Source organism: Diadema setosum, chromosome 3, assembly GCF_964275005.1.
Source record: "Diadema setosum chromosome 3, eeDiaSeto1, whole genome shotgun sequence".
Taxonomy (NCBI): Eukaryota; Metazoa; Echinodermata; class Echinoidea; order Diadematoida; family Diadematidae; genus Diadema; species Diadema setosum.
The window spans coordinates 48,484,218-48,496,768 of NC_092687.1; the positions used below are offsets into that span (position 1 = coordinate 48,484,218).

The window sequence follows — 12,551 nt, forward strand, 5'->3', positions numbered from 1 at the left end:
CATGCGGACACGCAGTATGCAAAGAACTGGTTTCGTTACTGCATTGACAGCAGTTCCATGTTATATTATGCATGAAGGCAGGGGGGGGGGGTGATGGACCCTCTTTCGTCAGCAGTATTTAAAACAAGACATCGTACAATGTCTACGTGTCCATTCTCAAATGCTCTTTGTAAAGGTGTAACACCATTTTTGCTGGAAGAATTTGCCCGTTTGCTCCCCTGTTTACAAGAATGTTGGCACTAATGAGAGGTCCATTTTCACATGCTTTATCCAACGAATTTCCACCGCCTAAGGTTGCTGCACCCACATCAGCTCCATGGGTTGTTAGGTATGACACAACACGTGGTGTTCTTTCATTAAAACAAGAAATATGGGGTTGAAGCCTTCTTAATCAGTAATATTCACGTCAGCTGCTTTTTCAACAAGATAGCGTGCAATCTTAAAATGTCCATTCTCACGAGCTCTTCGTAAAGGTGTAACACCGACTTTAGTGGTATAATTCACGTCTGCTCCCCTACCTAGAAGGATTTTTACAATCGTAAGATGTCCATTTTCACATGCAAAATACAACGGAGTTTTGCCTTCAATGGTTTCTGCATTCACGTCACCTCTATGATGAAGCATGTGAGAAACAAGACTATTGTATCCTTTCATAGATGCAATGATAAAGGCATTAAAACCCTTTTCATCAGCTTCATTTGGGTCAGCTCCTTGCTCAAGGAGATAGTTTGCAATTTCAATTTCTCCGTTTACGCATGCTCTTTGTAAAGGTGTAACACCATCTCTTTTTGCATAATTCACGTCTGCTCCCGTAGTTACAAAAGTTTCAGCTTCATTGTCTACTAGGTGTGAAACCATTTCTTCGTGTCCTTCCTGAGATGCAACGACGATGGAATTGAAACCCTTTTCATTAGCTTTATCTACGTCGGCTCCTTGTTCAACAAGAAAGCAGGCTATTTCCTTATTTCCATTCTTACAAGCGATTTGTAAAGGAGTATCACCATTTTTCGTTGCAGAATTCACATCTGCTCCATTGTCTACAAGGATTTTCACAATTGTGAGATGTCCCTTGTCACAAGCGATATGCAGTGAAGTTGCACCGTTAATGGTTGCAACATTCACATCAGCTCCGTGGTCTAGTAGGTGTGAAACAATACTTTCGTATTCTTTTCTAGATGCACGGATGAGAGCGCTGGATCCCTTTTTATCAGCTGCCTGAACGTCAGCTCCTTCATCAACAAGATAGTCAGCAACTTGTAAATGTCCTTTTGCGCTAGAATAGTATAATGGTGTTACGCCGTCTTTCGCCTTAGTATTCACATCTGCTCTCCTGTCAACAAGGATTTTGACAACTATTACATGTCCATTCAAACATGCAACATGCAAAGGTCTGTGATTGTCAATGGCTGCTGCATCCACATCAGCTCCATGCTTTGTTAGGCATGAAACAACACCTTCGTGCCCTCTTAGACAAGCCAGAAATAGGGGGTTGAAACCTGCTTTATCTGTAGTATTCACGTCAGCTCCTTTTTCAACAAGATAATGTGCAACGTCTGCATGTCCATTCTTACATGCGTTTTGTAAAGGTGTAACACCATTTTCCGTTGAAGAATTCACTTCTGCTCCCCTGTCTACAAGGATTTTGGCAATTGCGTCATGTCCACTTTCACATGCATTATGCAAGGAACTTTCCCCGCTAATCGTTGTGGAATTCACGTCAGCTCCGTGGTGTACAAGATGAGAAACAAGACTTTGATGTCCTCTCACAGATGCAAGGATGAGAGGACTGGAACCTTGTTTATCGGCTGCATTTACGTCAGCTCCTTTTTCAAGAAGATAGTTTGATACTTCACAATGTCCGCTTTTACATGCGTTTTGTAAAGGTGTAACACCAGCCTTCGTTGATGAGTTAACGTCTGCTCCACTATTGACAAGGATTTTGGCAATTGCAAGATGTCCATTGTCACATGCAACATGCAACGAACTTGTGCCCTTAATGGTTACTGCATTAACATCAGCTCCATGGTCTATTAGCAGTGAAACAATGTTTTCGTGTCCTTTCCCAGATGCGCGGATGAGGGCATTGGTTCCCTTTTCATCAGCTGCCAGAACGTCAGCTCCTTTATCGACAAGATAATCAGCAACCTGTAGACATCCTTTCGCGCTGGCATAGTATAGTGGTGTAACGCCATCTTTTGTTTTAGCATTTACATCTGCTCCCCTGTCTACAAGGATTTTTGCAACTGTGAAATGTCCATTCACACATGCAACATGTAAAGGCCTGTGATCGTCGATGCATACTGCATCCACATCAGCTCCATGATTCAATAGGTATAAAACAACACCTTGGTGGCCTTTCATACATGCAATAAATATGGGGGTGAAACCGGTTTCATCAGCAGTATTAATGTCAGCTCCCGTTTCAGCAAGATAGCGTACAATGTCTGCATGTCCATTCTCACAAGCTCTTTGCAAAGGTGTAATGCCATCTTTCCTGGAAGAATTCACGTCTGCTCCCCTGTCTACAAGAATTCTGGCAACTGTAAGATGTCCATTTTCACATGCTTTATCCAACGCACTTTCACCGTCAAGGGTTGCTACGTTCACATCAGCTCCATAGTTCAAAAGATGAGAAACAAGTTTATTCTGACCTTTCATAGATGCAACGATGAGGGGATTTAAATCTCGTTTGTCAGTTGGGTTTACTTCAGCTCTTTGTTCCAGAAGATAGTGTGCTACGTCAAATTGCCCATTCTTACATGCGTTTTGTAATGGCGTAACACCATCTTTTGTTTCTAAGTTAACGTCTGCTCCCCTATTTACAAGGATTTGGGCAATTGCGAGATGTCCATCGTCACATGCAAAATGCAATGAACTTGCACCGTTACTGGTAACTGCATTTATATTAGCTCCAAAATCTAACAGGTATGGAACAATGTTTTCGTATCCTTTCATAGATGCAAGGATGAGGGGACAGAAACCTTTCTCATCAGCTGCATTTATGTCAGCTCCTTGTTCAACGAGATATTGTGCAACTTTAAGGTGTCCTTTCGAACTGGCAAGATGTAGTGGTGAAAAACCGCCTTTTGCTGTAGCATTCACATCTACTCCCCTGTCAGCAAGGATTTTGGCAACTGTCAGATGTCCACGTTGGCATGCAAAATGCAACGGACTTTCACCGTCTCTTGTTACTGAGGTTGCATATACTCCATGACTTAAAAGGTAGGAAACAATGCTCATATTCCCTTTCCTAGACGCAAGGATAAGGGAATTGAAACCTATTTCATCAGCTGCATTTACGTCAGCTCCTTGTTCAACGAGGTAGTGTACGACTTTTACATGGCCATTCCCACATGCTCTTTGTAGAGGTGTAACACCGTCTTTCTTTGCAGTATTCACATCAGTTTTTCTGTCAACAAGAATTTTGACAATTTCGAGGTGTCCATTCTGGCATGCAAGATGCAACGAACTATCACCGTCATGGTTTACTGCATACACATCAGCTCCATGATTTAAAAGATAGGAAACAACACTTGTGTGCCCTGTCATAGATGCAAGAATGAGGGGGCTAAAACCTTTATCATCAGCAATGTTAACATCCGCTTTGCGTTCAACAAGACAGTGTACCGTTTGTAAATGACCATTAATACTCGCATACTGTAATGGTGTAACACTGTTATAGTTTACGACCACTGCGTTCGAATTAGCTCCATGGTCTACTAGATTTGAAACAATTTTATGATGTCCTTTTATAGATGCAAGGATGATGGGATTGTAACCGGTTTCGTCAGATATATTGACGTCAGCTCCTTGCTCAAGAAGAAATTTAGCAACTTTGACATGTCCTTTCTCACATGCCCTGTGTAAAGGTGTAATACCATTTATTGTCCTAGCATTTACATCTGCCCCAATTTCCACTAGGATCTTGGCAACCAAAATATGTCCCTCCTCACATGCACAATGCAACGAACTCTCACCATTATGATCTACTGCATTTATGTCAGCTCCGTGGTTTAACAGGGAAGAAACAACACTATGGAGTCCTTTCCTAGATGCATTAATGAGGTGATTAGAACCATTGTCAGTAGCTGCATTTACACCAGCTTCTTGTTCAACGAGGTAGTTGACGACTTCAACATGTCCTTCACGACTTGCACAAAGTAATGGTGTGATGCCATCTTCAGTGGTGGTACTCACGTCTGCTCCCTTGTCGACAAGGATCTTGGCAACCAAAAGATGTCCCATCTTACATGCACAATGCAAGGAACTGTAACCGGTATTATCTACTGCGTTGAAATCAGCTCCGTGGTTCAAAAGGAAATGAACAACACTTTGGTGTCCTTCCATGGATGCTTGGATAAGAGGATTGCAACCTGTTTCTCCATCTGCATTTACATCAGCTCCTTGTTCCACAAGATATTTCACAATTTCAAGATGTCCGTAAAAACTCGCATTACCGAGCGGTGTTGCACCATTTTTAATGGATTTATTTACGTCTGCCCCTCTGGCAACAAGAACATTGGCAACATTTACTTTTCCATATCCACAAGCAAGAAAAAAAGAATTGTAACCGTGAATTGTTACTGCATTTATATCAGCTCCATAATCCAAAAGAAAGGACACAATTTTTGGATGTCCTTGACTTGATGCACTGATGAGAGGATTGCGACCTGTTTTTGAAGCTGCATTGACATCAGCTCCTTGTTCAACAAGATAGGTAACGACTTCTACATGTCCTTCTTGACTTGCATAATATAAGGGTGTTATATGAACTTTACTTTTAATGTTGACGTCTGCTCCTTTATCGACAAGGATCTTGGCCACCAATAGGTGTCCATTATAACATGCTTCATGCAACGACGTTTCGCCTTTATTGTCTACTGCATTCAAATCAGCTCCGTGGTTTAAAAGGAAAGAAACAACACTTTGGTGTCCTTTCGTAGAAGCAATAATGAGGGGGTTGGAACCGTTGTCAGTGGCTGCATTTATATCCGCCATTTGTTCAACAAGGTATTTAACGACTTCTAGATGTCCTTCTTGACTTGCGTGATATAAGGGTGTTATGCCGTCTATTCTTGGAGCATTGACCACTGCTCCCTTATCGACAAGAATCTTAGCAATCAAAAGATCTCCATAATAACATGCACAATGCAACGAACTGTCACCATTAGTATTTACTGCATTCACATCGGCTCTGTGGTTCAAAAGGAAAGAAACAACACTCTGATGTCCAATCAGAGATGCTCGAATGAGAGGATTGAGACCTGTTTCTTCAGCTGCCTCTACATCAGCTCCTTGCTCAACAAGGTAGTTGACGACTTCTAGATGTCCTTCTTGACTTGCATAAAATAAGGGTGTAATGCCATCTTTACTTGCAGTATTGACATCTGCTCCCTTATCTACAAGAATCTTAACAACCAACAGATGTCCAATGAAACATGCCCAATGCAACGAACTGTCACCATTATTGTTTACTGCATTAACATCAGCTCCTTGTTCAACTAGATAGTTAACGACTAGTAGATGTCCTTGGTGACTTGCATAGAATAAGGGTGTTATACCATCTTTACTGGCAGCATTGACGTCTGCTCCCTTATCGACAAGAATCTTGGCAACCAAAAGAAATCCATTGAAACATGCATAATGCAACGAACTGTCACCATTATTGTTTACTGAGTTCACATCAGCTCCGTGGTTTAAAAGGAAAGAGACAACAGTCTGATGTCCATTCAGAGATGCTCGGATGAGAGGATTGCGACCTGTTTCTGCAGCTGCATTCACATCAGCTCCTTGTTCAACAAGACAGTTAACGACTTCTAGATGACCTTCCTGACTTGCATAATATAAGGGTGTTATACCAACTCTACTTGTAGTATTGACGTCTGCTCCCTTATCGACAAGGATCTTGGCCACCAATAGATTTCCATTATAACATGCTTCATGCAACGACGTTTCGCCTTTATTGTCTACTGCATTCAAATCAGCTCCGTGGTTTAAAAGGAAAGAAACAACACTTTGGTGTCCTTTCGTAGAAGCAATAATGAGGGGGTTGGAACCGTTGTCAGTGGCTGCATTTACATCCGCCATTTGTTCAACAAGGTATTTAACGACTTCTAGATGTCCTTCTTGACTTGCGTGATATAAGGGTGTTATGCCGTCTATTCTTGGAGCATTGACCACTGCTCCCTTATCGACAAGAATCTTAGCAATCAAAAGATCTCCATAATAACATGCACAATGCAACGAACTGTCACCATTAGTATTTACTGCATTCACATCGGCTCTGTGGTTCAAAAGGAAAGAAACAACACTCTGATGTCCAATCAGAGATGCTCGAATGAGAGGATTGAGACCTGTTTCTTCAGCTGCCTCTACATCAGCTCCTTGCTCAACAAGGTAGTTGACGACTTCTAGATGTCCTTCTTGACTTGCATAAAATAAGGGTGTAATGCCATCTTTACTTGCAGTATTGACATCTGCTCCCTTATCTACAAGAATCTCAACAACCAACAGATGTCCAATGAAACATGCCCAATGCAACGACCTGTCACCTTTATTGTTTACTGCATTAACATCAGCTCCTTGTTCAACAAGATAGTTAACGACTTGTAGATGTCCTTTGTGACTTGCATAGAATAAGGGTGTTATACCATCTTTACTGGCAGTATTGACGTCTGCTCCCTTATCGACAAGAATCTTGGCAACCAAAAGATATCCATTGAAACATGCATAATGCAACGAACTGTCACCATTATTGTTTACTGAGTTCACATCAGCTCCGTGGTTTAAAAGGAAAGAGACAACAGTCTGATGTCCATTCAGAGATGCTCGGATGAGAGGATTGCGACCTGTTTCTGCAGCTGCATTCACATCAGCTCCTTGTTCAACAAGACAGTTAACGACTTCTAGATGACCTTCCTGACTTGCATAATATAAGGGTGTTATACCAACTTTACTTGTAGTATTGACGTCTGCTCCCTTATCGACAAGAATCTTGACAACCAAAAGATGCCCATTATAACACGCATCATGCAACGAAATTTTACCTTTATTGTCTACTGCGTTTAAATCAGCTCCGTATTTTAAAAGGGAAGAAACGACACTTTGATATCCTTTCGAAGATGCAATAATGAGGGGGTTTGAACCTTTGTCAGTAGCTGCGTCAACATCAGCCCCTTGCTGAACAAGATAGTTCACAACTTCTAGATGTCCATTTTCACATGCCTTATGTAAAGGTGTAACACCATCTTCTCTGACAGCCTTCACGTCGGCTCCTCCATCGACAAGTTTCTGGGCAGTCAAGAGATTGCCTTTTTCACATGCAAGAAAGAGCGAATTGTTACGATCATCTCCATGGCCACCATTTTGAGAAACAGCACATTTGTGTCCGTCCAAAGAAGTCAGTTCGTTATTTTGCATTTTATCTAAGTATCCGTATTAATTTCCACTGTTCATAACCGGTTCGGGGTCAGCAGAGTTCCAACAACGTGACACACCGGTAGCACCAGTCTTGGATCATCTAGGTGTGCTTCTTCCCAGCATGTTAAGTCCGACCTGCGATTCAGAAAGCATCAAAACATAAAAAATATGGGCATGAGGTCAAAGACACAAAAAGTAGGGCATGTTTAATCTTGTTCATGATTAGTATTTGCATGTACCATGGGCATTTGGGGCGTAGTTTGTTTCTCTGGGGTTTCCTTACCTATACATGTGTTGGTCTTGCATGAAAAGAACGGAAACCACGACATGGATTTTTGCTCAAAGGCAGATTGTATCGGACTATACTCTAGTCTTTAAAATGATGCATAAACCGGAACGAACTATGATTTTTCCAAAGCTAATAAATAAGGGAAAGAAAGGAAAAGAGTAGGGTGTATATCAACCGGAGTGCTTCTTGAACAGATATACTATGGGAGCGCCCTGAGTCGACAGAGTGCTGTCTCTGTACGATAAAAGAGAAACACAAATTTCGCCTCTCTATTAGTTACGTAATTCACCAGCAAAAGGCTTATTTTTGATTTATACATATGTTTTTGATCTAATTCATTCCTATTGTTCACTTGTTTATCTCCAGATTGACATCATAGTCTTGAAAAGACGGTTTTTTATGAGTGCCTTCCTTCGTTTTTTCGAAACAACCTTTGCATGTCACATTGGGCATTGGCAATATGAATAATTATGCACGAAAGGCGCAATGTTTTTAGCCTTAGGACAAGGCCCTTTCGCTCTCACCAATGTGCGCTCGGTTGGGATCGCTTCTTCACTCGCTTAGAAAGCAATGCAGTACAGCGAGAGCGGACCTTGTCAAAAGGCTACAAAGCACTCCGGCTACCGCAATCGCACAGGTTCCAAATCCGTCGAAAAGAGCAGTTGATGTTCTCACAGATTCCTCTTGACCGAATCAATTAAATTCATCAATGTTGACAGAAAGGGACTGTAAGAGGAACCAAATGTTCCCAGGTATTGGAAAGTTATCAATTGGACTATATCAGTATGTATTCAAATTGAATCAATTTTTAGTTGGAATTTAAGGGAGATACTACCCTGTACGAGACCTCGAGTCCAGACCTTTAATCCTCATAATGAACGTATAGCATTCGGGCTGATCCCAGTTATGTCTATTCAAGCGCTTACTCCTCATGAAGCTACGCTTTGTGCAATGAATGGACCAAAACAGGACATGAAACTAGTGACCACAATGTACAGATTAAGCTGATATTGTACATACTGTAACAGTGCATTCTATTCACAATTACTTCGCATCCTGTGAGAGTTTAAAGTGACTTACAGTTCTTGTGGAGGTGAGGATTTAACTTTAACGTTTTGCGAGATATTCAGAAACCACTTTATGGGATGTTAAAGAGCATGCAATTAAGGAGAAACAAAAGTTTATTCGATGAAAATCCGTTTTGAAATGGCTGAAATATCCACAAACAAGGTGAAACAAAGAGATCCTAATAAAAGGCGTGGCCTGTCGCCTGTTATTATTATCACTTTTTTGTTGGATATTTCAGCCATTTAAAAACAAATTTTCATTAAATAAACGTTGAATCCTTTTCAAAATTACATGCTCTTTCATATTCAATAAGGGATGTTTCATTATCTCACTTATGAATGTTATTAACCTCAATCCTCACCTCAGCCAGTGCTGTACAGTCTTTTTCAAATGAAGAGTTTGTAGAGGGTTTTGAAGAAATGTAAAGGGGCCAATAAAATATGTGGCCGTACATCACAAAACAAAAAGTCGCAGACCTTGATTTTACGTGAGACTAAAAAAAGGTGAAATGGGTCAACCAAGTCAATGTTCATTAAATATTGTGAGTGTGTGTGTGTGTGTGTGTGTTTTTTTTTTTGTTTTCTGACAGATCTATCCTTGTACTTTATTCTTTAGTTTGGGATCATAACATGAATGAGAAAATGTGTTTTGAGCAGTTTTTATATAGCTCTTTTTTGTGGGGCGGGGGGAGAAGAGTAAGATGATGAGATATGTTTTAGAGGCCCCTTTTCACCTCTGGAAATACTTTGCACACTCTTCACTTTCAAATCAAATAACTCTTGAATGGATAAGGCTACAACTTTGAAAGTTGGCATTAATCATGGACAGAATGTGTTAATAGAGCATGCCAAATTTCAGCTTAATTTGATAATCCCTTCATTTTTGTTGTTCCGGTGGTTTTCATCCTGTGTTTTGTCCAATTGGCACTGCTAGCACTGGTTGGTAGAGATGAAGCACTTGAATAGACCCTGTACTTCGGAGCCTCTTTTCTCAGTTAGCACTTTTCCTAAGTGTGTGTTTTCTTTCCAGTATTTAGATATAGTTAGAGGAGTCCATTTGCGTTATGTTATACATCATTTTGAAACGTACAGTCTGCTCTTTCAGAATCTGCCCATACCTGAAAATCCCTGTTTTGCGACTTTTTTGTTGGGTTTGTGATGCAGGGTTACATATGTGACCCTGCACCACAAAACACACAAAAAAATCGCCAGACATTGTTTTTTTTTTTAGTTATGTAGAATTTTTTCAAGTGATTACGGCAAAATAATTAAACGTAGGATATTAGAAAATTGGCGTTGAGATTTCTGCTTAAAGGAACCTTAAGAACTTGATTGCAAACGAACTGAATCTAACTCTTTCCAGAAAGAATTGCCGGTCGATGTAATTGTCTTAAAGGCTAAAACTGTGCTAACAGGGGAAAAATGATAATATTCACTTTGTCTTGTAGGGTAAATATATGGATATCACATTATAACAAACGCTGCAACTGTGTGGCAAAACTTTTTCAGAAAATACAACATACCAAAGATTTGCCACGCTGCTTAAGCTTACAAGACACACTTATAAGAGATGGATCTTACGTCTCTTTTAAAGTCTCTCAAAGCTACATTATGAATGACTTTAGCCGTTCTAAAATTTATGTGAAGCTTTTCTGAAGGTACTATATGAAACGGATTTCTTAAGAAATGCAGCTTTCCATTTTTTTGTGTCATGCGCGGTCACATGAAGCATTCGAACATGCAAACACAGGCAAGCACATTGATATTCCCACGTATGGATACAGAAAATAAAGAAAAAGAATCACTTATATCCTGCAGAACAAATGCCTCTGAAAAAAAAGAAGAAAAACATGCCACATTTTAGATTTGCACCAATAACAAGATGCAATGCACTTAAACGAAAGAATCGACACTTACCATTGTAGGGGCCTATTTATTTCAGGGGACACAGAATCTAAATGCGGTAACAATGATATTAGAAGTTATAAATCTTGCAAACATCTCAGGATGAATCTCGTTTAGTGCTACGCGCATCGATCCTACACCTCTATCACCAACAAAGCAAAACAAACACGCAATTTTTTGAACTTCTTAGTATAAATACGAACCTGGAGAATATGAATTGAACATTTATTTGCAAACCAGCTTGCTTGAACGTTTTGACGTGGCGCTAAGAACGTTGTTGCGTTGCATGCATGGTTATGCGATCCTGCAATGATTTGGACGTGAATGCGAAAGGCCTGCGTGCCAAGTATGTCAAACATGAACATATTGATCAGTGCACCTTGCGTCACTGGCCTCCAAACATTTACTTACATATTGGAAGTGGTGGACTTTGTGCTGTTTGCGCTATGATTTATGTTTGTTCTTCGGCGTTCTATATACGTGTGTATGTGTGTGTGTGCGTGCAAGTGCGCTCTCTTTTTCGTACTGCTATTTCGGTTACACTGAACCTATCTCCATACAGGTATGAAATACGTTGCAAAGCTGATCTTATGCAAAATAATAGTAATAATAATAATGATAATTATAATAATACAAAAAAATATGTATTCATGTCTGACCATTGTCCCTCTTAGGGATACCACACAATTTCAATGCAATGTATTCTTCTTAATATAAAAAAAAATGAATACAATTTCATTTGACCAGGGGGAGCTTCATTAAGCGTTTGGTCTGACACATTGGTCGGAAAAATTTGCTCTTAAACAGACGCAAGGATTTCAGTAGCTTATAACAGTTTGTCAATAGTAAAAGAAGATCCAACCAAACCGCTTCATGAAATACCCCCCCCCCCCATGCAGGAAAATACCAATCAAGTTACACACACACAAACACACAAAAAAAAATATACATACATTGTAAGGAGAAGTAATGCAGAAAATATGTCACATTTGCGCTCGGTAAAATCATTTGTGACCCGCTACAACAAAAGGGTCCTAAATTCGCGCATGTTCGAAGCGATGAAAATCGGGTTTGAAGTCAGAGCATCAAAATTGGTAAAAACTTACGATTTTCTGAATTTGACATACTATTGGAGTCTTCTACCATCTGTCGAAATCTTGAAGTAAAATGATGAAAGGAAAGACCCCAAAATAGAGTTTTCGGGGCAATGTTTTTTGGCGTTTCAACGAAGGAGAAACTGATTCGAAAATTAGGATTGATCGCCACAGATAGGCTCCGCCCCTAACAACGATCAGAGTGATCTCATTTGTCAGTTTGCTGCTTGCTGCTAACCGAAGCGTGATGGTCGCACACTGCCCAGTCGACTGGTGCGTGCGGGCGCGGTGCGCTATGCCCAGCCAGTGCCGTAGGGCGTATATTATAATATTATACATACGGCACTGTGCCCAGCCGCTTCTCCTGTCATCCTGGTCACTGATTGATCGATGAGGAGACCGCCGACGCTGTGTTTGAATGAGCATTTCGGGGGTTGCTAGGGCTTACCTTCTATTGTCCGGAGTTGAAAACTGACTTGCGTGTCCCTTGATCGCGATTGCGTTCGCAAGGCAAACTTTTAGGGCGCATTTCTCTAAACAATGATTTCCCAGACGTCTCGACATGCTCTCTTTTAAACATCGATATCTCCGCAGCCGATTATCTTTATAACATGTGTTATATATAGATTTAAAGCAGAAAGATTAGGAAACTATGTCATGCAATTTTCAAATAAACAACTTCGCCCGACTTTAGGGTCATTTTGTTGTAGCGGGATCTTATTAAAAATACCACATGCAGATTTTATGGAGAGACTTCTTCTGGGGAAATAGTTGCCT

The 12,551-nt window shown here is 40.5% G+C and overlaps 1 protein-coding gene across 1 annotated transcript; it reads right to left on the minus strand.

Moving 5' to 3' along the window:
* Positions 1 to 387: 387 nt before the first annotated feature.
* On the minus strand, positions 388 to 11,887 carry LOC140246951 (uncharacterized; the record flags this gene model as incomplete). The annotated part of the gene is made up of 7 exons (XM_072326265.1): positions 388 to 2,120; positions 3,651 to 6,158; positions 6,354 to 6,460; positions 6,545 to 6,993; positions 7,497 to 7,554; positions 8,384 to 8,434; positions 11,808 to 11,887. Coding segments are annotated over 7 exons (4,986 nt in total), but the record flags the coding sequence as incomplete, so codon positions are not given.
* Between the last annotated feature and the right edge of the window lie 664 nt (positions 11,888 to 12,551).